Source organism: Dermacentor albipictus, unplaced genomic scaffold (assembly GCF_038994185.2).
Source record: "Dermacentor albipictus isolate Rhodes 1998 colony unplaced genomic scaffold, USDA_Dalb.pri_finalv2 scaffold_12, whole genome shotgun sequence".
Classification (NCBI taxonomy): Eukaryota; Metazoa; Arthropoda; class Arachnida; order Ixodida; family Ixodidae; genus Dermacentor; species Dermacentor albipictus.
In genome coordinates this window covers 585,387-610,633 of record NW_027225566.1, presented here as the reverse complement: position 1 = coordinate 610,633, position 25,247 = coordinate 585,387, and the positions used below count along the sequence as shown (strand labels likewise).

At 47.0% G+C, this 25,247-nt stretch overlaps 1 protein-coding gene across 12 annotated transcripts in view; it reads right to left on the bottom strand.

The window, feature by feature from the left end:
* LOC139051497 (vinexin-like) overlaps positions 1 to 25,247 on the bottom strand; it is a 647,850-nt gene that overhangs the window by 173,982 nt on the left and 448,621 nt on the right. For all 12 annotated transcript variants that reach the window (XM_070528475.1, XM_070528476.1, XM_070528474.1 and 9 more), the window contains one exon: positions 282 to 338. In XM_070528475.1, coding sequence (XP_070384576.1) covers positions 282 to 338 — 57 coding nt within the window. The remainder of the gene's footprint in view (positions 1 to 281; positions 339 to 25,247) is intronic.

The following is a 25,247-nucleotide window of genomic DNA, read 5'->3' as shown; positions in this document are numbered from 1 at the left end:
GTGGCTGCTGTGTCCACATGATCCCTCATGCCACGTCACGCCGATGGTGGCGCCAGCTTTTCCAGTGGTGGAGCTCGCCCCCAATAGCAAATAATGATGCTCAGTGATCACCCACATCATCTGTACAGTGCCAGTTGTGCTGTTTATTTCTCATGTAATGAGAATAATAAATTATTCTGTGCATTCTAAATCTGATGGCTGGGGCAGCAAAGGTTGCTGCTTTAAGAAAAGTCATGCAGTTGTAAATTCCTGGTTTAAAACTGTCCACACATAACACTCACCAGCGTAGTTGTCGTGGTGGTCATCAATGTAAACGGCTCCCTTGGGAATCTGGCCTTCTGTAGAGAGGGAAGACAAGCATCTATGAGCAAGCAAAAACAAGCCTGGTAATAGATTTGCATTCTCACAACACAAACTATGAAATGTTTAATAAACATTTATACATATGGAGCAGCCAATGGCATAAACTTCAGTGCATCACACCTTTAAAGAAGTACTGACACAAAATTTGCATGTTGATATTACCTATATGGGTTACTCCATGCCAATTGTCCCAACTGTGGCACTCTAGCAATATCCATTTCTCTCAAAAGATGACACAAAAATTTCATGTGTATGAGCATTACTAGCACAGTATTTTTCAAAAACATTTTGATCATAAAAAATATTTTGTGTCTGTGAGAGCCATTTGAATTTTATGAAATGATGAAAAACCAGGTGTGAAACAAAAACTTACCAAAAATCGACCATTAGGCACATTCTTTCAAAACTTGTGTTTTTGCGATGTTTGACCGTTTTTCTTTCATTAGAAAACAGTCTCACAAAATACTTTTATGTTCTTTAAACCTTAACATCGTGGGAAAAAATGCACAAATAGTGTTTAAATATTCCCAGAATAAAACGTGGAATTATTTTTATAGAACTGTCCCTAATAGTGGTATCCTCTAAAAGTTTTTTTTTTTTTGCTCTGCTCTGTGATGTAAAGTAAAAGACTGATTGGCACAAATGCAATTTTGGCCTATGTTTAGATGTCAGTAACACTCTAAGGTGGTCCATGAGAAAATACGCAGGAAAGTGGATATAATTGAGCAGCATACCTACTTTCGCAACGTAATTTTTAATAGTAGTAATTTGTACTTTCACCGAGAAAAAGATTTTTGAATTTGAGTCTCATGATTTCAATATTTTGGTTCACACTTCAACTTCACCTCATAGCACATTGGCGCAAAATACAAACCAGGGTGGCGCAGATGGTGGTGTTCACGGAGAGGAACAGCCGTGGTCAACAAAAGTTTGTACGAATTTAAATGCTGAAGGTATGCCTACTTAAGGCAGATCGACATTGCACACTTTCCTGCTACTGGAAGTACACGTGTGCCGCTGCTTACGCGTGAAGTGGTAGAATGGGACACAAATCGTTTTCATGAGCGTGAACTGGGAGCACCAGTTGCACGACACACGTTCAGTCCCCATGAAACCAGCGAAGAAAAAAATATTAATTCATTTGGTGAATATTGCTGATAGGCAGCTTTATGGAGTGTATTTCACCAGTTCTGTGATATGTCTCTGCTATTATTCCACCTACTTGGGGCCAGATAGACAGTAATTGACAAAGTTTTTGTCGGGAAATGCAGCACAGGGCCTTTGTGATGTCAAGCTTGATGAGATCAATAAGTACAGCTGTTTTATGATTGGGGGCATCATGGTACCTATGTCAATGACACTGTTATATTTTTTAGTCTTTATTATCACGTTTATTTACGGTATGATCATTTTTAAGTTTCACGGAATTTTTAAAGAACACCTGTGGCAGATAGCACAATTCTTGTCCTTGAGCTGGATTATTCGAATAGGCAGAAATTAGTTGCACGAGAAAGCAAAACACATATTCACTACTCAACAAGAATTCACTAATTAGTGTGTTAATTAGTTACCTTACAGTACATATTGCAATTTATGTATTGTAGCTCGTGAGCTGACAAGCCAATACTGGAAATGAATTTTCAGAATGACATAAGTTTTAAGATATGTTCCATGAAACTCACAACAATAATGCACTGTTGTTCCCCAAGTTTTTTTAACAAAACACTCTTTTATGCATTGAAGAACAAGAGTAACTGGAACACCAAGTATTTCGTCCCACATTTTGGGAATAATACCTCGAAGCTGGCGTCATCCTAGAAATTCGTTTCAAGTGGACATATCTTGCACGCTCCCTGGCTATGATTACTAAAGTGCAATAAGTGCTGTAAGGTCACCAATTCAATTAATTAGTAATTTTTGTTAATTAGTTGAACATGTGTTTTGACTTATCATGCTAGTATTGTCCATTTCTTCATATAATCCAGCTCAAGAAGAAGCATGAAAATGGCGTAAAACTTTAAATGACCACCCTATATAATATACAAAGAACACAGTAAGAAAAAAGGAACCGAAAACCATACACTGCGGATACACCACTCACACTTTTACACAGCTAATTCAGTTGGTTTGCCTGCCCCGCCAACATACTATGAGGTTCAGTCGAGGAGTGAACCAAAATATTGCAATGGTGGGACTCAAATCCAAAAATTTCTTTCTCAGTGAAAACACAAATGACTTTGATGAGAATTTCCATGGCAAAAGTTGTTATGCTTCTCAGTCATATCTGCTTTTCTGCATACTTTTCCATGGACCAATGTAGTGCTTTACCAATGTATAAACAGAAGTCAAAATAGCACTTTTGCAAAAGTCAAGCTTTTAATTTAGTCTCTGCACAGTACATCGGTGAAAATAAAATTTTAGAAGATAGTATGTTTTAGGAACAGTTCTATAAAATAATTCTAAGTTTCCTTCAATGACCACTTTTTGTGAAAATTTACCAAATATGCTATAATTTGTGCATTTTTACCTTGGTGCTAATGACTGAAAAACATAAAAGCATTTCGTAAAATTTTTTATAATGAAAGCAGAATGTTAAGACAATGAAAGAACGCAAAGTTTGAAAGAATGTGCGAAACAGTTGATTTTTGGCAAATTGTTGTTTTGCAATTGGTTTTCCACCCTTTCGTGAAATTGAAATGGCCCTCACAGGTGCAAACATTTTTTTTTACACTAAAAATGTTATGCACAATAAAGTGCAAGTAATGCTTATACACATGTAATTTTTTTTATAAATGGATATTGCTTGAGCACCACGGTTGGGACAGTTGGCATGGAGTGGCCAGTGTTATACAATTCCAATACTTTAACCCCTGTGTTGTCCAGCACACCCCTACAAAGACTGAAAGGAACTGACTTGCAATTACAAAACTTCCCAAAACAGGCAATTCAAACATTCGGTAAAGTTGCATGACAACATAGTTTATGGGAGAGTCAAAATTACTTCATGATAACCATTACTCCTCTACAGCCATTCTGTGCCCTCACACGAGTACACGCTTCTAAATATTAAAAGAGCAATTGCTTTTAGCTGGTGTCCAGGGAAGAGCACTATACGAAATCAAAGGCTTGCAGGATTCCGCCAGCAGCTGCCCAGAACATATCAGCAACATGTGAAGCCATGAGCCCCTTTACTTGACTGTGCATGAGTTGCAGTTTACTGTGGCCACAGTTAGATGATGCAGCATGTACCACAAGCCAGATGCTTCACTGTTCATATATCATTCTGCTGTGACAGTATTCAACCAAAGCACAGCATGTTGTGTGCTGAGGTGGCCGCAGTAGCATAAAGTGTAGTATATCAGTTCCAGTTTCTGTTTGCCCTTACACGCCGCCAGTGGGGCCAGTGTTTCCACCTGTATATATACATGCCTCTGAATAAAGACGGCTAGTTCCGTTGCGGCCGTGACTGTATTCGTGGTTCATCTGCGGCTACCGCCAAAACACAACAATGGCGACGAAGATGGGATCTTTTCGAGGGGCGTAACCGCGCCTGCAACTTTACTACGCCATGAGCTGTATCGGGCTCGCTCCACCACCCCCATTCTTGCCTGTACCCGGCCGCCCTCCTGTTCCCTGGCCGCAATGGTACCGAATGTTCGAGAACTTTCTGCTGGCATCAGGAGCATCCGACTTCAAGCCCGAACGTCGCAAGGCCCTGCTGATACACAGCCTCGGCGTTGAGGGTCAATGTATCTTCTCCAGCCTACTGCTTACGTCGGATGCCGCCCAGAGCGGTGAGTCAGCTGCCGGCGGTAAACGTAGTAAGGAGAGCGAAGACGCCGCTCAGCCTTCCGTTTATGACGAAGCTATCGAAACCTTAAAGCAACATTTCACAAGCACAAGCAATGTCGTCGCGGAAAGGCACCGGTTTCGCCGACGTATGCAACAACCGGGGGAGTCTGTACAGGAGTACGTTGCTGCACTACGTGCTCTCGCGGTAGCATGTTCTTATGTGTCTCTGGAAGACTCACTTCGTGACCAGTTCGTGGAAGGGGTCGCGTCCCAGCATCTTCGCGAACGCCTTCTTCTTGAGGGCTCGACCCTCTCGTTCCCCCGAGCAGTGTCATTAGCTTCACAAGTCGAACAGGCCAATGAGGACATTCGAGAATTCGCTTCCGGCAATGTGCAGCGCATATCTGGGCACTCTCGCATGGCGCTATACGACCATAGAAGCACTGGAACGCGCCACACTCCGCGTAACGACGCGCCCCTGCGTGAACCTCGTACCGAGGCGAGCCTGCAGCACGACAGCCGCCAACCTGCCTCGTATCTGCGCCCATACAACTCGTCCTCTCACTGCTATCGTTGTGGTTCGCGCCAGCACCGTGCCGCATCAGCCCGCTGCCCAGCCCAAGGTCAACGTTGCTATCATTGTGGTCTCGTTGGTCACTTCAGCGCGGTATGCAACAAGAAGCGACGGGCCGTTGCGGTTCGTGAGCTTAGCGAACAGGCATTGCCCGACAATGAAACCTTGCCCGACAGTGAAATTGACAATGAAGCTGTGAGCATTCTATGTGTGACCGCGTCCGGCCGCGCCGGAATTCTAGTGGCGGTAGCAGTTGGTCACACGACTTTAACATTCCTTATCGACTCGGGATCTTCAGTCTCCATTCTAGCGGGGGATCTTTTTGATAAACATTTTGCCGAACAGGTGCTGCTGTCCGCGCCCCGTGTGCAGCTGTTAGATTATTCAAAAAAGCCTATTCCAGTGCGAGGGTGCTTTCTTTCGAAAGTCGCATACAAGGAACGCGAGGCGTCCATTCTGTTCTACGTTGTCTCGCAAGGTACATCGCTTCTGGGTATCGACGCCATTATGGCTCTTGACTTCCAGATTGATGGCTCGTCCCTGCGCTGCCTTGAGACTACTACGTCAACTAGCAGTGCTACCAACGTACAAGTTACAGTTCAGGAACCGGTTTCATCTGCACGTCTTCCAGCACAGTTGCGCAATGAATTTGCATGTCTTTTCGACTCCGCCCTCGGCCTAGCAAATGGGTTTGTGCATCGTGTCAAAGTAAAGCTCTCGATTCCGCCCGTTGTAGCGAAACTTCGCCGCCTTCCTCTTTCAATTCCGAGCTCGGGTATCTGAGGAACTTCGTCGGCTAGAGCAGTTGGGCGTGATAGAGCGCATTAACGCTTCAGAATGGGTGTCCCCGATTGTTGTTGTTCAGAAGAAGGATGGAGGCATTCGTGTTTGTGTGGACCTACGGGAGCCTAATAAAGCTGTCGTGACGGATAGTTTCCCTCTTCCACACACAGAAGAACTCCTCCACAGTCTTTATGGGGCAACGCATTTTTCGAAGCTAGATCTCGCGTCGGCCTATTACCAGGTTTTGCTCGATCCTGAAAGCCGTGACTTGACCGCTTTCATAACTCATGATGGCCTCTTCCGCTTCAAGCGCGTTTGCTTCGGGTTGGCATCCGCCCCGGCTGCATTTCAACAAATCATGTCGAAAATCCTTCAAGGATGTTCTGGTGTTTTGTTCTATATCGATGACATCATTGTTTTCGGGAAGAGCGAACAGGAACACTTGGCCAACCTGACCGCTGTACTGCGGGGCATCAAGGAAGCAGGGCTGAAGTTGAATGACAAGTGCGTATTTGGCGTACAGGAACTTTCCTTCTTGGGACACAGGATCACACCTCAAGGCATCTCTCCTTTGCCAGAGAAAATTGTTTCCATTATGAATACTCCGGCGCCCACTGATAGTACTAGTCTGCGCTCTTTCCTCGGACTGATCGAGTATTATGCCAAGTTCGTTCCCAGGCTTGCTGATGTGGTAGAACCAATGCGAGCTCTTCTCCGGAAGAACCAGCCATTCATATGGAATGATGCTGTAGACGCCAGTTTCGCCCAGGTGAAGTTTCTGCTCTCTTCCAGCAAAGTCCTGCACATGTTTGATGCGTCCCTTCCGGTTGTAGTGTCCACTGACGCGTCCGACTGCGGACTGGGTGCTGTTCTCCAGCAGGTTGATGGCCACATGCTGCGAACTGTTGCCTTTGCTTCACGCACACTTTCACCTGCAGAGAAGAAATACGGAGTTGGAGAGCGTGAAGCGCTGGCGTGTGTTTGGGCCTGTGAGCATTGGCATACGTACTTGTGGGGACGGCATTTCACGCTGCGCACGGACCACCAAGCTTTGGTCTCGCTGCTCTCTTCTCAAGGCACTGGGCGCCGCCCCCTTCGCATTGCACGCTGGTCCGAACGGCTGCTTCGCTACAATTATACAGTAGAGTATCGGAAGGGGTCTCAAAACCAGGTGGCGGATGCCCTTTCCCGCCTTCCAGTTCCGTCTTCGCAGGAAAATGTCTCATTTGATGAGGTTGTGTCCTTTGTTGAGTTACCGTGCCTCACTAAAGAGCAGTTTCAACAGGCCCTTCGTGATGACTGCATGTTAGAACAAGTCAAGATCTATGTCGCCACATCTTGGCCTGCACATAAGACGCTCTCGGGCGAACTTCAGCCTTTCTTCTTGGTACGTGAAGAATTGTCCGTCGTTGACAATATGCTCCTGCGCGGTGAACGAATCGTCGTTCCCTTGGTTCTCACACCGCAGGTAATCGCTGCTGCCCATGAAGCTCATCCTGGTATTGTTCGAACAAAAGCTCGGCTACGAGAACGGTACTGGTGGCCAGGCATGGACAGGCAAGTGGAGCTTTCCATCCAGAACTGCAGCATATGTCAGATGGCTGACAAAAGTACGAAGACTGCTGCCACCCCTTTGCAGCCAGTACCCCTGCCAGAGCGTCCATGGCAGAAGCTTGCTGTTGACATCGTCGGCCCTATAGAGAGAGCCCCACATGACTGCAGATATGCCATTACGCTCATCGACTATTTTTCCAAGTGGCCAGATGTTCAATTCTGCAGTGAAGTATCCTCCCGCACAGTCATTAATTTTTTGCTTCACGTGTTCGCCCGTGAAGGCTATCCGGACGTGGTGGTCTGCGACAACGGGCCCCAGTTCTCATCTAGGGAGTTCATTGAGTTCCTCAAAGATTGCGCCATCCGCCTTGTGCACTCTTCCGTTTACTACCCCCAAGCGAACGGACTAGTCGAGCGGTTTAACCGGGTCTTCAAGAATTTTGTGCAGGTCGCTATGCTGGAACAGCGTCCGCTTCGCCAAGCGGTTACAGAGTATTTGGGCATATATCGCTGCACGCCACATGCCACTACGGGAGTTCCACCGTCTTTTCTCCTACACGGACGGCGACCGAGAACACGCCTTGACGTTGTGGGTCACCCGTCACCAGCTTTCTTCAGCGATCCTGTTTCCGAACTTCATCGTCTGCGCCAACGAGTTAAGAGCAAGCAAGACTACAGCAAAGAGTACACAGACCATCGCAGGGCCGCGAAGAAGACAACAGTGTCTGTTGGTGATTACGTTAGAATAAGAAAACCTGGAATATCGGTTAAGGGAGACCTCGCGTTTAGCCACCCGAGAAAGGTAATCAGTCAACAAGGTCCATCAACGTTTCGGCTTGATGATGGATGAACCTGGAACGCGTCGAAGCTATCCAGGGTACCTGCAGCTTCAGCCACATGGAATCAGCCGCATAATGCTGTTTCCGAACCTGTGACTCCGTCGTCGGCATCTCGGCAATCCAACGATTACGCCACAACAGCTCGTCCCGAAGCCTCACCAGCTACGCCCACGCTACGAGCTCCAGCGTCAGCTATGCCGGATGACCGTGTGCTTCAACGTCGGGTCCAACCACCGAGGAACAGAAGGCCTCCAGATCGATACCGGGACCACATGTAGCTTGGGTGCTAGGTGCAGACGGGTGCAGTGTCAGAACTTGAGTGCTGCACGAACTATGTGCACATGCCTGTGTTTCTGCGAGCAATTTGTCGTTTTGCTTTATTTATTTGTCGTTCTTGCTTTATTGTATAATTATTCCATACAGTATTATTAATGTTGAGTACATGACATGTGTAGTGAAGATAATTGTAATTACTTGCAAATACTGTATATATGTGTAACAACACTAATCTATTATTAGTTACCTTGTTCTTGTAACTTGTTGCCCTGTTCTTGTAACTTGTTGTTCTTGTTACCTTGTTCTTGTAAGGAGGGGAATATGTAGTATATCAGTTCCAGTTTCTGTTTGCCCTTACACGCTGCCAGTGGCGCCAGTGTTTCCAACTGTATATATACATGCCTCTGAATAAAGACGGCTAGTTCCGTTGCGGCCGTGACTGTATTCGTGGTTCATCTGCGGCTACCGCCGAAACACAACATAAAGGAAGAGGGGCCACTGACTCAGTAGCCCTGGCACATCGCCAGGTAGCCGACAGCTCATGGGAGTTTCGAGCTGCTACATCACAGGAGCTACTATTGGCAGTATCATACACTGCCAGATTTAGGCCTCATTGACAGAAAATTATTAGGAAATCTTTGTTTTGAACTGAAGATGGTTTATTACATCCATTTCTAGAAAATGTTTGGTTAGTTAAAATGAGATTTTGAATGCATGAGTTTCTATAGAATTTCAAGGGGAATTGTGACGACTTTGTCATAGTTATGACTCCATTATAAACAGTGCTGCTAAAAATGAGGTTAGTTTGTATATCATCATTTAAAAGCATCTTGTGATAAAATCGATAAGTGCTGACAGGTGTTGAGACATGTGCATAAAAGGAAGCAGGAAACATCAGGCTAGCTGCTGTAAATGATCGATCCATTAAAAAAAAATTCTCTATATTCCACCAACTGAAGCCACAGAATCAACACGAACATTTTGTGTAATCTTTGCCGCCACTCTGAACATAGATCATACTTGTGTTGCTGTAAAGGTAGCACACTCATAGACACATGCACAAACACGAAGAGACAAACAGGTCCCCTGCTTGTGCTTATTCGCTCATAGATGTTTCTCTCCTCCCTCTCAGCGCTCGTGTTTGTCTCATTTGGTATTTGTGCACATGTCAACAAGCGTGTTGCCTATACAACAACAATGGTCAAACAACTGGCCCACAAATGTATTTTCAGCAGTATCAGCCACTTGTGTTCTTTTCCTTCACAATGGCTCCTCTTAATCAATCTGATATCGTGCAGTATTGAGAAGTACAGCAGAACGTACATTTTGGAGGGGGGAAAAACAAGAAAAAACATACCGTATATTCTGGACTATCGGTTACGTTTTTTTTTCTGGGAAATTTTTGGCAGTGCATCTGTACAATGGTGCGACATATACAAAAGGGGAGCCCCAATAATAATCGGAATCGTACTCCTGCGCATTGTGTACTTATGGTACAAGGTTGTGCCGCTAGGGCGCTGTGGGAGGACCTCTCGAGTCAGTATGCCAAGTGGTGTCAACCGGCAACGATGCATGTGATTTGTCTGCCAGTTCTGTGTGTGTTTCTGTAGTGTACTCATGACACAAAGAAATGGCAGATTCTCACGAACAATATGCAGCTGTGATGTTTTGTTTTTTACTTGGCAAGAACGCAGCAGAAACAGTTGTCATGATGCAAACAGCTTACAAAGAACATGCTCTCAGTAAAACAAAAGCGTACGAATGGCATGCTCGGTTTAAAAGTGGGGAAATGACCATTGAAGAGCAGCCCTAATATGGCCGTCCTTCAAGTGCGTGAACCAAGGACTACTTCACCAAAATCCATTATCTGATCAGGGCAGACTGACACAGAACAATCGACCAACTCGAAGACTTATCTGGGTTATCCTGGAGCTCCATTCAGCGCATTTTGCATGACGATTTGGGAATGTGACGAGTGGCTGCTAAGTTTGTGCCCAGGCTTCTCACTAAAGATCAAAGAGATCATCACTTGTAAGCCTGTCATGCAACGAAAGATGCAGTCCCAGACGATAAAAAGTTTTTCAACAAAATCACCACAGGCAGCGAGTCATGGTGCTATGGGTACAATCAGGAAAGTACTAAACAACAGACAAGTCAAAGGTAGTCACCAGGCTTGCCTTGTCCAAAAAAAGCTCGTCAGATTAAATCGAATTTAAAGACAATACAGATCTTCTATTATTTTTTATTTTTTAGATCAAAGGGATCGTACACTCCGAATTTGTACCTCAATACCAGACCATCAACCAATTCTATTTGGGGTTGCTGAAACGGCTGCGCAGAAGTGTGGTGTGAAAATATCCGGGCTTGAAGAATTCCGGCAAGTGGCTCCTGCATCATGACAATGTTCCCGCGCACACGGCTCTCACTGTTCGTTGGTTTTTGGCCCCAACACAGATGCACCCATCCCCAACACCCATGCATCCTATTCGCCAGATTTGGCTCCTGCAGACTTCTTCCTGTTCCGTTGCATGAAAAGGGACTTGAAAGGCAAGCATTTTAACAATGTTGATGAAGTCAAACACAATGTCACAACCGCGGTAGCAGGTATAAAACAGGCCGAATTTGGAGGGTGCTTCCAACAATGAAATGAACATTTGGACAAGTGCATTACTACTAATTAAGAATACTTTGAGGGTGATTAAAGTTGCATTAGAAAAAATGTTGTATTCAATAAAAAAAATAATGTCCATGTTTTTTATCAGAAAATTCCGGTTATTTTTTGGTCCCCCCTCGTATGCATGATACCTTGCACGCTGGCACGACCAATAACAGTGTTCTTTTCCCGAGCACGTCATGCCACGCCACAGTGGCACAGCCGCAGACGTGCCTACAATGTGTCGTCAAAGTTATTCAGAGGCTGCCAATAGTGACTAGCAATGCTGCCGGCCAAAATAGATTAACTGTTTGACTGCAGGAAGGACGAGGCCCTTAATGTTTTCGAGTGAAGTGCAATATATGTTGGCTGTTTTTTGCTATAATTTGCAGCTCATCAGAATTTTGTTTATTGGAAATTCAGTGCCCTCAAACGGCATCGTGCGAGGAGTGTACAATTGTACATAATCGCACTTCGCCATTTTGGCCGACTTGGAATAGGTGCATTTTAAATAATCGGCACGACTTAAATACCAACTGCTTTTTTTTATCTAGCCAGAAGCAGCGAGTACAACTTATACACAGGTGCAAGTTATAGTGCAGAAAATACGATACTAACCAGGAAAACATACAAATTCACTAAAAAATTTGGCAGACTCAACTGTAGCTGACATCTGTGCAAGGCAAAGCGTTGTGCAAATCATTGCAGCACAAGGCGCCGACGCATGCTGAAGTGAGGGCGCACAAACGGACCGAGACGCGCATCGTCGTTCTTGCGGCTTCAGCAAGCTTACATTTGCGCTCCTTGAATTCGGCCTAGGGTCAGCAGCTTCTTCGGGTGGGGCATCCTGGCATTTTGATAGCCAAGAATTGTTGTGGCACCAATGAGACACGCTTTATCATTTTTCTATTGCGTAGCGTTTATAGAGGGCAAAGGGAAACCGAAATGAAATCTATCTGGTGGTGGAACACGATGCCGACAGAAGACAGGCTCTGCAATTTTCTTGTTGTGTAGTGCTTAAAGACAGAGATCAGAAACTGAAACAAAATCAAGCTGGTAGGTAACGCTGCAATATGATGCCATCAGTGTGAAACATGATGCTCACTTCGTGCCACCTGCAGCAGGAAATGGCAGCGCATTTGGACTAATGCCTATTAGAAGTGTGCAGTAGTCTTGCAATGGCACTATGCCACATGCACTGTTATTACAATAGGGTTGGCAGAGATAGCTGTGAATGCGAGTATGCGATGATGAGCAACAACCCGCGAGATTTTCTGGTACTGTAAGAGGAAACTGAGTGCGTGCTGGCATTTCCACGAAATACGGTTGAGCTAGTACTGCGGGAAAGCTGCCATTGTGGGTGCCTACTACTCTTGATCATGCGTGCTTTGCACCATTTCTTGTTCACATGGGATCTAGTGGCAGGAAAACGTACCATACAATCACAGTTTAGCAATGTACTGAACATTGGTGCGCAAAGAACGTGTTTTTAGGAAGGTTTTAATAGGTAAAAAAGAAGTGTCAATGGGTCATTTCTTGTGTTCTCGATCTCCAACGCTGGTGACGGGAAATCGTATGAAACAGGATTATATCAACAAAGTTCCACTGTAACTTACAGTGAGGCAGAAGGGGAGAACTCATTAGGCAATTCTTTGAAAGCACAGGAGATGGCTAAATGCACTGAAGTCCCCTTGATAATCTTAGTTATAGTAATTACCATGCACTCAACCTTTTGTCAAACAGTGTGAATGTGTCCAGTGCGCCTCAATAGTTTTATGGTGCCACGTGAGCAACTGCTACATCTGTCAAATGTTTTGTGATGTCATAGCACTCTCAGTAATCTTTGAGATCGGAAGAAGACTGGTCACAATAAAAGAGGATATCATTCACTATTTGTCAAATGCTGGGGGCAAATGAAGTTTCTATCATGATTACAAGGTCTACAGCTACTGAACACAGCTACTGATCACAGCGACAATATTCTTTTGACTGACACAGTCCTGATTGTGCAACAAAATTCAGTTTCTCTGCAAAGAAAAGTCTTTTGATTCTTTACAGTTCCTATATAATTAAAATTCATCTGAAAAGCAAAGCTTCATTTTTGTGCACATTCATTGAGACCCCAGTGTCAGGTAGCATCACGGAGGGTCTGAAATGTCTGTGCCCTGTGCAGTTGGTTGTGCAGACTGCTTTTCAAGGCAACCTGTAGCACTTTCTCTCCTCAGTGCTAATGAATGGTCAGGCAAGCCAACCCATTTGCGGCAAGTGTCAATGCATCGTGTGTCCAGGAAGGATATTGAGAGCGTCAATTCACATCTCTAAGCTATAAGGCAGATAAAACAGAGTGAGCAACCATACACATCCACATTCATAAGAGCTGACACTTCAGCGAGTTGGTGCCGGTGCATTTCAGTGAACACAGCACAAAGCTGCATCAATGTGCACCTGTCCAATCTGCCTCTATCACAATTTTGTGCTGTTTTCTACAAAGATACCCATTTACTACACACTACTCACAAAGCATTATCATAATATGACAAGATAGTGTGATTGCATTATGAGCCACAACAGTACAGTGTGGCCCGAGATAAGCGAAACCAAAAGCAAGTGAGGAACACATGAACCATAGGGCGATATTAATACTGTAGGGGTTGAAGGACGGACTTCGGGATGGAAACCCACAACTTGGGAGGGTTTATTTTACATTTGTACAGGGAGGTGAGACGTCAGTAACAGTTGTACTGACATTACGGGCCGGCAGCAACTCGGACGCTGCGGCCCGCGGCAAGAAGTTCGAGAGAGGTGAATCAGGGAATCAGGGGATGTCCCAGAATGCTCAGGTCTATCTGGAAGGCTTCTTATAAACCCTTCGAGCACTGGAAGTCACGTCATGTTCGACCAATGGGAGAGTCCGCTCCGATGACGCCACTTTCAGCCAATGGTAGGCGCCCGTGTCGCGGTGTCACACCTGGCGGCTCTCTGCGGTCTTGCTTCGCAGACTGGCAATGCACTTCTAACGAGGAGAAGGGGAGGGCTGCTCATGCTCCATTGTCCGAGGCCCACCTGCTAATCCCGGCGGCGCACGAACTTGTTGGCACGTGAACTTGTTGCCTTAAACTTGTTTGCTCGGCCGCTCCTCTGGAATGTGCTTTCCTGCTTCGGCATTCCTCAATTAGCTGTGCTGCGACTCGAAGTGGTTTGGGGAACTCGAAGTAATTGCAGGAAACAGCTCCATATCTAACAGCTCGTCCTCGCCCCGGTTGTTCTGAATGGCCGGTGAACTCAATTCGCTGGCCATGAGGAACGCTGAAAGAAGCTGCAGGGTACTGGGGTCGAGCCTCGTTTGACAACCCTCGGGATCCTGGGCCCTGGAGAACATACGTCAAACAAACCAAACAACACAGCGCTGCACCACGCGTAAGCGCAGGCTCTTCACCCCTGACTCGCCAGGCTATTACTGAGTCAAAATCAACCCTGATCATTTAGTTCCCCAATTTTGACAAAACAGTTGTAACCACCCTTCCAAACAGCCATCCATTTCTCCTCGATTGCCGACAAGACCAGAGTACTATTGTTGTTGCAAAACAAAAGGGTCGTTGACGATGCAAACAACAAATGAAAACAGCCGAACATTACTTAAGTGGCCTAACTACACGAACAGCATGTTTCCAATCTATCGCAGTGGCGTACTTATCGCACGTATTGGTGCCACTGAACAATCTGGTCAACCTCACAAGTACGTAATCACAAGCGCACAAGCCTTGTGGTCACTAAACAGAACGCGTACTTGCGTTGTAGGCAAACTTTGCATTCACGCTTACTCACGTTTCTTCCCTGAAAGTCCTTACAGGACACGTGACGTAAACGAACAATTAAACTCGCGGGACTTACACACTCCGCAGAACTCTTAAAATGATGCGTCTTCTACTAACTCTTTCCACGCACGTTCACTAAAGAAGTCAGAATACGGCTGCCCTCAACACACACTAGCAACCCAGTCATAAAGTCTGCTTCCTTCCGTCCACACAGGACACGCGCTAATGGAACTAAGAACGCTTCTCCGTGCAAATCATGCACTCACTGAAAATCTACGCGCTTAACCTTAGAAAATTCAACACATAAAAAGAAAGAAGGTTAAATAAAACACACGCGCGTTACAATAGGCCTCTCAACAGTAACCTTGACCCTCAGGTTACTCACACACACACAAAAAAAAGCCTATCTACTTATTAATGAGCATCTCGCGAGACTACATGTTTACACAAACGCGTCTTTCAAATCTCGGAGCTTTTCTAACAAAACACAAACAGAGCTCATACCTTACACATTGAAAGAAACTCTAGTCTCAAATCGCGAAATTTTCCGATGTTCAAAAATAAAACCAAATACCACGTTTTACTTCTACGGAAGCTCTCTTGGCTTCCCGTTCCCGATTGCTTACGACTGACTCATACTTTCAGCCTGACCCGAGGTGGGCGAAGTTTCAAAGCTATTCTGGCTGCCGAGAGACAACAAAAGGGCTGATTCACTATCAGCTCCCCCAAGACGTTACGGTCTCCTGCCAATTTGCGTCCCCGCGCCCCGCTTTCAACACGAACTCGATTGACCGCGTCGCTACTCCCCACCTGGTCTCGTCCTGCCACCTTGCGTTTCTTCGAACTGCACGCTGAGCTGTGAAAAGAACTACGGAACGACGAGGAGTTTAACTGCCTCGTGCCCTTTGTCCGCGTCCGTGCAGAACATTCTTCGCGGTCCCCCTTTGACCGGTGGCTTGAACGTTTTCGATGCGTCAACATCGTCCGAGACGACCGCATCTTTTTCCTCGCGCCCTGCCCATTTGGGTTTTTCGCCATTTTTGGCGGCGCTACATTAATTACCGTCTTTCGGTCTTTACTGCGCTTCTTTTTACGGCGCTTTCTCTTTGCACTCGCTTTCATGTCGCCCTCTCGTGCCTCGTGCTGGCCGGTACACATTTCGTCGGCCCGGATCGGTCTCTTACCCGCACAGTCTGAGTGATTCTCACTTAAATCAACACTCTCTCTGCCTCGACTGGCGAACAGCCCAACCGACTCTGGCACAATGCAACAGGCTTTACTCGAGTTAGACAACTCGCACTCTTGCGAACTGCCCTCTGCTACATTGCCCAGCTCACGCTGTGCATCGGCACACAGCCCGTCGGTATCGATCGCTGTCTCACGCGCACAGTCCGAATGATTAATAACTGAACCATCCCTCTCTAGGCTATCTAGACTGGCGGAGAGCCGCACCGATCCCTGAACAATGCAGTTGTTCTCTCGTGGACTACGGAGCTCGCCATCCCGAGAACTACTCTCAACTGCACCGCTCAGCTCGCACTTCACTTCTGCACGCACATCTGGCTCTACATGGGTGCTCGCTTCTGTCGGGTCAGAAGTACCCTTTTCTTCGCTAGCAACCTCGCTAACATTACCAGCGACGCACACACGCGGTAACTGTGCCAATTTGTTCGCAGCTGGCCTAGCTGTCTCTACAGTCATCTGTTGGCACAGCACCTCGTCGCTCTCCCTACGGCCTTTAACGGCCTCTGTTGCCACTAAGGCATCGTTAGCAGCTAGCCTTTTCCCTTCACTTAAGAATCTGCAGCCAATCTCACAGGCACTACTCTTCTCGTCGGCTTCTGGCGAAAATCCGCTCGATGCTGCCTCATTCTTTCGCTCTGTACTACGTACAGAATTCTCAGACAGCCGTTGTCTCTGTGCCAATAACTGATCACAATACTGTATCTCTTTGATCAGTGCTGCCTTCTCTCTCTCATACTTTTGCTCACGCTCAAGCTTACGTTGATTCTCACGATCGTGAAGCTCACACCTAAGAGTAAGTTCTTGAAGCTCATGCTTCCGTTCATTCTCGCGTTCTTCACGCTTATGCTTACTCCTAAGTTCACGACGCTCTCGCAAACGTACACGACGCTCTCGCTCCCGTGGCTCCTGTATCACCTCCCAAGCAAGCTCAATGCTTTTCTCATCATTGCCACTATCGTTAATCGCCTTTATGATAGCTGGCGTTTCCATCCGTTCGTCCGCCTCAACTCCCAAATCGTCGCACACCAACAACAAGTCTAACCTCGTCAACCTTCTAAGATCCATGGCAGCTGCCCCGACAGGTGGTTAAAACTGTTTTCCTTAATTAATTTGTGCAAACACACAATGCATCAAACTCCCGATTCCCAGAACTAACAAAATGAACACACAACATTTGAGTCTGGCGAATCATAAGGAAAAAAACCACGCGCTCACTTACGGTTGCAGCACCCTGCCATCCGGTTCGTTCGTCCGCTGTTCCCGGTTCCTCCGGACTCCCTGGGTCGAAGGCTCGCTCCTTCTTCGCTACTCCCAGTTTCTTCAGACCTCTTTTGACGAAGGCTCTCTCTTCTTCGCTCTTCCCGGTTCCTTAGGATCTCTCTCGACGAAGGTTTATCCGTAGCGCTGCCACCAGCTGATGCATTCGGAGGCGATCCTACCGCTGCCAACCAGATGTAGGGGTTGAGGGACGGACTCCGGGATGAAAACAAAACTGGGAGGGATTTATTCTACATTATGTACAGGGACGTGAGAGACAAGTAACATTCGTGCAGTCATTACGGGCCGGCAGCAACTCGGACGCTGCGGCCCGCGGCAAGAAGTTCGAGAGAGGTGAATCAGGGAATCAGGGGATGTCCCAGAGTGCTCAGGTCTATCTAGAAGGCTTCTTATAAACCCTTCGAGCACTGGAAGTCACGTCATGTTCGACCAATGGGAGAGTCCGCTCCGATGACGCCACTTTCAGCCAATGGTAGGCGCCCGTGTCGCGGTGTCATACCTGGCGGCTCTCTGCGGTCTTGCTTCGCAGACTGGCAATGCACTTCTAACGAGGAGAAGGGGAGGGCTGCTCATGCTCCATTGTCCGAGGCCCACCTGCTAATCCCGGCGGCGCACGAACTTGTTGGCACGTGAACTTGTTGCCTTAAACTTGTTTGCTCGGCCGCTCCTCTGGAATGTGCTTTCCTGCTTCGGCATTCCTCAATTAGCTGTGCTGCGACTCGAAGTGGTTTGGGGAACTCGAAGTAATTGCAGGAAACAGCTCCATATCTAACAGCTCGTCCTCGCCCCGGTTGTTCTGAATGGCCGGTGAACTCAATTCGCTGGCCATGAGGAACGCTGAAAGAAGCTGCAGGGTACTGGGGTCGAGCCTCGTTTGACAACCCTCGGGATCCTGGGCCCTGGAGAACATACGTCAAACAAACCAAACAACACAGCGCTGCACCACGCGTAAGCGCAGGCTCTTCACCCCTGACTCGCCAGGCTATTACTGAGTCAAAATCAACCCTGATCATTTAGTTCCCCAATTTTGACAAAACAGTTGTAACCACCCTTCCAAACAGCCATCCATTTCTCCTCGATTGCCGACAAGACCAGAGTACTATTGTTGTTGCAAAACAAAAGGGTCGTTGACGATGCAAACAACAAATGAAAACAGCCGAACATTACTTAAGTGGCCTAACTACACGAACAGCATGTTTCCAATCTATCGCAGTGGCGTACTTATCGCACGTATTGGTGCCACTGAACAATCTGGTCAACCTCACAAGTACGTAATCACAAGCGCACAAGCCTTGTGGTCACTAAACAGAACGCGTACTTGCGTTGTAGGCAAACTTTGCATTCACGCTTACTCACGTTTCTTCCCTGAAAGTCCTTACAGGACACGTGACGTAAACGAACAATTAAACTCGCGGGACTTACACACTCCGCAGAACTCTTAAAATGATGCGTCTTCTACTAACTCTTTCCACGCACGTTCACTAAAGAAGTCAGAATACGGCTGCCCTCAACACACACTAGCAACCCAGTCATAAAGTCTGCTTCCTTCCGTCCACACAGGACACGCGCTAATGGAACTAAGAACGCTTCTCCGTGCAAATCATGCACTCACTGAAAATCTACGCGCTTAACCTTAGAAAATTCAACACATAAAAAGAAAGAAGGTTAAATAAAACACACGCGCGTTACAATAGGCCTCTCAACAGTAACCTTGACCCTCAGGTTACTCACACACACACAAAAAAAAGCCTATCTACTTATTAATGAGCATCTCGCGAGACTACATGTTTACACAAACGCGTCTTTCAAATCTCGGAGCTTTTCTAACAAAACACAAACAGAGCTCATACCTTACACATTGAAAGAAACTCTAGTCTCAAATCGCGAAATTTTCCGATGTTCAAAAATAAAACCAAATACCACGTTTTACTTCTACGGAAGCTCTCTTGGCTTCCCGTTCCCGATTGCTTACGACTGACTCATACTTTCAGCCTGACCCGAGGTGGGCGAAGTTTCAAAGCTATTCTGGCTGCCGAGAGACAACAAAAGGGCTGATTCACTATCAGCTCCCCCAAGACGTTACGGTCTCCTGCCAATTTGCGTCCCCGCGCCCCGCTTTCAACACGAACTCGATTGACCGCGTCGCTACTCCCCACCTGGTCTCGTCCTGCCACCTTGCGTTTCTTCGAACTGCACGCTGAGCTGTGAAAAGAACTACGGAACGACGAGGAGTTTAACTGCCTCGTGCCCTTTGTCCGCGTCCGTGCAGAACATTCTTCGCGGTCCCCCTTTGACCGGTGGCTTGAACGTTTTCGATGCGTCAACATCGTCCGAGACGACCGCATCTTTTTCCTCGCGCCCTGCCCATTTGGGTTTTTCGCCATTTTTGGCGGCGCTACATTAATTACCGTCTTTCGGTCTTTACTGCGCTTCTTTTTACGGCGCTTTCTCTTTGCACTCGCTTTCATGTCGCCCTCTCGTGCCTCGTGCTGGCCGGTACACATTTCGTCGGCCCGGATCGGTCTCTTACCCGCACAGTCTGAGTGATTCTCACTTAAATCAACACTCTCTCTGCCTCGACTGGCGAACAGCCCAACCGACTCTGGCACAATGCAACAGGCTTTACTCGAGTTAGACAACTCGCACTCTTGCGAACTGCCCTCTGCTACATTGCCCAGCTCACGCTGTGCATCGGCACACAGCCCGTCGGTATCGATCGCTGTCTCACGCGCACAGTCCGAATGATTAATAACTGAACCATCCCTCTCTAGGCTATCTAGACTGGCGGAGAGCCGCACCGATCCCTGAACAATGCAGTTGTTCTCTCGTGGACTACGGAGCTCGCCATCCCGAGAACTACTCTCAACTGCACCGCTCAGCTCGCACTTCACTTCTGCACGCACATCTGGCTCTACATGGGTGCTCGCTTCTGTCGGGTCAGAAGTACCCTTTTCTTCGCTAGCAACCTCGCTAACATTACCAGCGACGCACACACGCGGTAACTGTGCCAATTTGTTCGCAGCTGGCCTAGCTGTCTCTACAGTCATCTGTTGGCACAGCACCTCGTCGCTCTCCCTACGGCCTTTAACGGCCTCTGTTGCCACTAAGGCATCGTTAGCAGCTAGCCTTTTCCCTTCACTTAAGAATCTGCAGCCAATCTCACAGGCACTACTCTTCTCGTCGGCTTCTGGCGAAAATCCGCTCGATGCTGCCTCATTCTTTCGCTCTGTACTACGTACAGAATTCTCAGACAGCCGTTGTCTCTGTGCCAATAACTGATCACAATACTGTATCTCTTTGATCAGTGCTGCCTTCTCTCTCTCATACTTTTGCTCACGCTCAAGCTTACGTTGATTCTCACGATCGTGAAGCTCACACCTAAGAGTAAGTTCTTGAAGCTCATGCTTCCGTTCATTCTCGCGTTCTTCACGCTTATGCTTACTCCTAAGTTCACGACGCTCTCGCAAACGTACACGACGCTCTCGCTCCCGTGGCTCCTGTATCACCTCCCAAGCAAGCTCAATGCTTTTCTCATCATTGCCACTATCGTTAATCGCCTTTATGATAGCTGGCGTTTCCATCCGTTCGTCCGCCTCAACTCCCAAATCGTCGCACACCAACAACAAGTCTAACCTCGTCAACCTTCTAAGATCCATGGCAGCTGCCCCGACAGGTGGTTAAAACTGTTTTCCTTAATTAATTTGTGCAAACACACAATGCATCAAACTCCCGATTCCCAGAACTAACAAAATGAACACACAACATTTGAGTCTGGCGAATCATAAGGAAAAAAACCACGCGCTCACTTACGGTTGCAGCACCCTGCCATCCGGTTCGTTCGTCCGCTGTTCCCGGTTCCTCCGGACTCCCTGGGTCGAAGGCTCGCTCCTTCTTCGCTACTCCCAGTTTCTTCAGACCTCTTTTGACGAAGGCTCTCTCTTCTTCGCTCTTCCCGGTTCCTTAGGATCTCTCTCGACGAAGGTTTATCCGTAGCGCTGCCACCAGCTGATGCATTCGGAGGCGATCCTACCGCTGCCAACCAGATGTAGGGGTTGAGGGACGGACTCCGGGATGAAAACAAAACTGGGAGGGATTTATTCTACATTATGTACAGGGACGTGAGAGACAAGTAACATTCGTGCAGTCATTACGGGCCGGCAGCAACTCGGACGCTGCGGCCCGCGGCAAGAAGTTCGAGAGAGGTGAATCAGGGAATCAGGGGATGTCCCAGAGTGCTCAGGTCTATCTAGAAGGCTTCTTATAAACCCTTCGAGCACTGGAAGTCACGTCATGTTCGACCAATGGGAGAGTCCGCTCCGATGACGCCACTTTCAGCCAATGGTAGGCGCCCGTGTCGCGGTGTCATACCTGGCGGCTCTCTGCGGTCTTGCTTCGCAGACTGGCAATGCACTTCTAACGAGGAGAAGGGGAGGGCTGCTCATGCTCCATTGTCCGAGGCCCACCTGCTAATCCCGGCGGCGCATGAACTTGTTGGCACGTGAACTTGTTGCCTTAAACTTGTTTGCTCGGCCGCTCCTCTGGAATGTGCTTTCTTGCTTCGGCATTCCTCAATTAGCTGTGCTGCGACTCGAAGTGGTTTGGGGAACTCGAAGTAATTGCAGGAAACAGCTCCATATCTAACAATACGCATAATGTGGTTCATCGGGTATCGGTTGCTCTACAAAGGCTGGAAGATGCAGGTATAGAAGAACCCACCATAAGTAGGCTTTTGTCTATCATCTATTTGTACAATATCACCTTACAGTTCATGTGTTCTTTACTTGCTTTAGGTTCGGTTTATCTTGAGCCACCCAGTACCTGTATCGACACAACAGCTTCCAAGGTCAGTTCATCGAGTGTTGATGCTGTCAGATTAAACTCTCATGCATCATGTGAAAAAGTGTTCCATGATTGACCCGAAGCACCAGCTAAGCATACATAAACAAGTAGTTCGGTCCTGCGAGCCTGTCAAAGCAAGCAAGATAGCTTGCATCGCCAGTGAAAACTGCATTAACACTCATTGCAGCAGTTCCTTGCAGCACAGCTGCAACAGTTGTGGACCATGCAAGGAACTAGGCTCTATCAATAAGTGCAATACTTATTTTAATATTAAGGAAATCTTCCCACAAGTCAGCGGCTGATGAAAATACTGCAAGGGTGTTGCACATCAATATGTCAGATCCCCTTAGCAGGCAGCAGGCACCCAACCAAGTACCATCAACTATGATGCTGGAAATGCATTTTCTGAAGAGAGATTTTGCTTGATCTGTACAATACACCCAATCAGCGTTTCTAGGACATATGGCTCAGGCCTACAATAAAGCAGCCACATGGAAGTGAAGAAAAAGAAAAATGTACGCTCTGTATTGTGCACAAGGATGTGGATCCTTAGCAGAATAATCATGATCTTTATCATGGGTCATCAATCATGATGTTGATTATGCACCATTAGAAGACATCAAGATGTCACATGACTATGACGATGCTGCATGCTGGGCGAGACAGGAAGCAGAAAAATCTGGAATGGGAGCTGATTTATCAGCAGTTTCCAGGTCCTCAACGAGCTAATCAATGCCTGGTGTCCTGCCTGATGTGCACACCTTGTGGCTGGTTGTACTGCCAGCCAACCATTTGCAGCCAGTGCACATCTGCTGTCCTGTCTGATGCACGAACATGGTGGCTTGCAGATTGGCCTGCTAACCAGGGCATCCATCTTTGGCTAACCTTGTACTAGCAGACATCTGCAGCCATGTGTTCTGTTGACTGGCTGTCCTTCCTTCCAGTCTTGCAACCTCAGCTGAGTTCTGGTGCGGCTCCAACTATTCGTGGAACAGATATCGAGGTCTGAGATTACTTCACAGCTACAGACCACTTCATGGAGGAGGTCTACAGACTGCTACACAGCTAATATTTCCTTGAGATCTAGCAGCTCTGTGTTTCCAATGGTGACATCTATTGGCGGCGAGGAGTTAAGGAGTCGCCATCTATCGGAAGCACCTCACTGGCGTAGCATGAGGGATCATGCGGCGTGCTCCTCATAGGTTTTGCTGTCAGCACTCACTGAAAACACCACGCGCGAGCTCTCCCGGACATTTCTGTAAGTACTTTCAAAACGAGAGAAGTTTTTTACTGTCTAAATAATAATATTGGACAAACTGAAAGCACAGAATCGTTTACAGACGCTATCTCTTTACCGAATACGTACAGTGAACGCCACTGCGCGCGGTCACCGCAATGGAGTCTCCCGAACCGGCTTCTTGCATGAAAGGTAGCCAAACACTGAGAGTAAACTATCTGAAATATGTTGTTAGAGTGGGCTGTCTGTATAACCAAATGGGGCATAACAGAATGAAGCCTCAATGCAGCGATCGCACGGGTTCGCAGCGACCGACTGCGTGTCTGCATGCATGTCCGCGCACAATGTTTTGCTTTCGCTGTAAGCGCGTTTTCGCACTGTGCTATGAGCTTTAGGCCGCAAAATATGAGCATTTGACAGTATACAAGCAACCATTGTTGCGTGGGCGCTATCAGAGCTGTTCAAAAATAATTTCATTGTAGAGACTTTAACGCCTACGGGGAGTGCGATGTCCCGTCGCAACGATTCAATCTTTTTTTTCTTCTAAATTCTTGGACGTTTCCATATTATTTCTGGAGTTGCGTCGCACTGTATGTTTATCGGTTTTTTCAGCGTGCAATTCCCGCTGCTTCTTTTTTCTAATCCAGTGCATTAATTCATAACATGTACAAACATGACCATATGCCATGCCTTTTTTTAATGTGCGTCTTACCACTCCCTTTCCATTTCAGTGAACTTGCCAGTATCTATAGCATCGACAAGTTCATAGACCAAACCGTCATGCAATTAGTTGGGCAGCGGACTTCGGGTGAGCGTCTCAGTGCGCGTTTTCCGGACATCGCAGACCCGGCGCCGTAGCAGAAATCTTCCTCACGTCTGTGCTTGCTGCATACCCGAGTTGTAGACGATGACTGTTTGCCGGTTTTATGTTTCGCGGACAGCTTCACGCAGCTTCTTGTCCTGCGGCTACGTGTGAATAAGGCTGACACCGGGCTCCGTTGCGTATGTCCGGCACTGCGGCACTGAGCAGTAGCCTACAATGTTGCATACCTTCAAAGGCAGCTGCTACCTATTCTAGTGCTTTCAAGCGTTGTAAAGGAGACACTCGAAGCGGGAAAATCTCGCCACTAAATGAGGACCGCAGCATACAAGGGAATTTAAACTCGTTTTCAGCTCGCTTCGGCAGTCCCGATGCAGCCGACGCGGCCGCTATGTCTACCTGATCCCTAATAGCACGTCACGCTGACGGTGGCGCCAGCTTTTCCAGTGGTGGAGCTCGAGGCCGATAGCAATCCTTTTGCTTGATGTGAGCAAGTAGGACAACTAACCGCATGCTATTATGTGTGTGCGGCTGTTTGGAACGACAAGTTGTATTTTCCTCACATCTAGTCTTTGTGTTGCGCCGTCACTTTTTAGAATGCAGTCTGTGTTGTGTGTGCGAGCACACTGAACAGAGTTGGTTCTTTCAGACAATCATGGGCCCAGCTTCATCGCAGCCATAATGCTCATTTACCATAGCCCCATCAGTCACAGTGTACACATTTGTGGATGCAACTTATTTTTGCCATTAAACTGTGCAGCGGTTACAAGGAATAGACAACAAACATTAAGCTTCGAGCAAATTGAACATTCTGCTTTCTTAAAGTACACCCATTTCACTTCTGAGTGATATGTATCGCTTCAGATGACTGCTTTGGTGAAGGCACTACCGTGTTTGACGGGACGTTTGAAGTGGGGAGTTACGGCAGCAATTGTGAAAGATTATTTTTTCCTTTGTTGTAAAGCTTGCACCCTAATAATTAACCTGTGCATGTAATTCAAGCGGGTGATTCAATATTTTTTTATGAAGGAAGGAACGTAGCATGACTGACTGTACAATAAATTATTTACTGTATAATTATGATGGGTCACCATAAAATAATCATTCCACCCCCTTGAATTGCTCTTTATACGGAGTCTCCAGTACCTTCGCATAAAATTATGTAAATTTCACACTTTT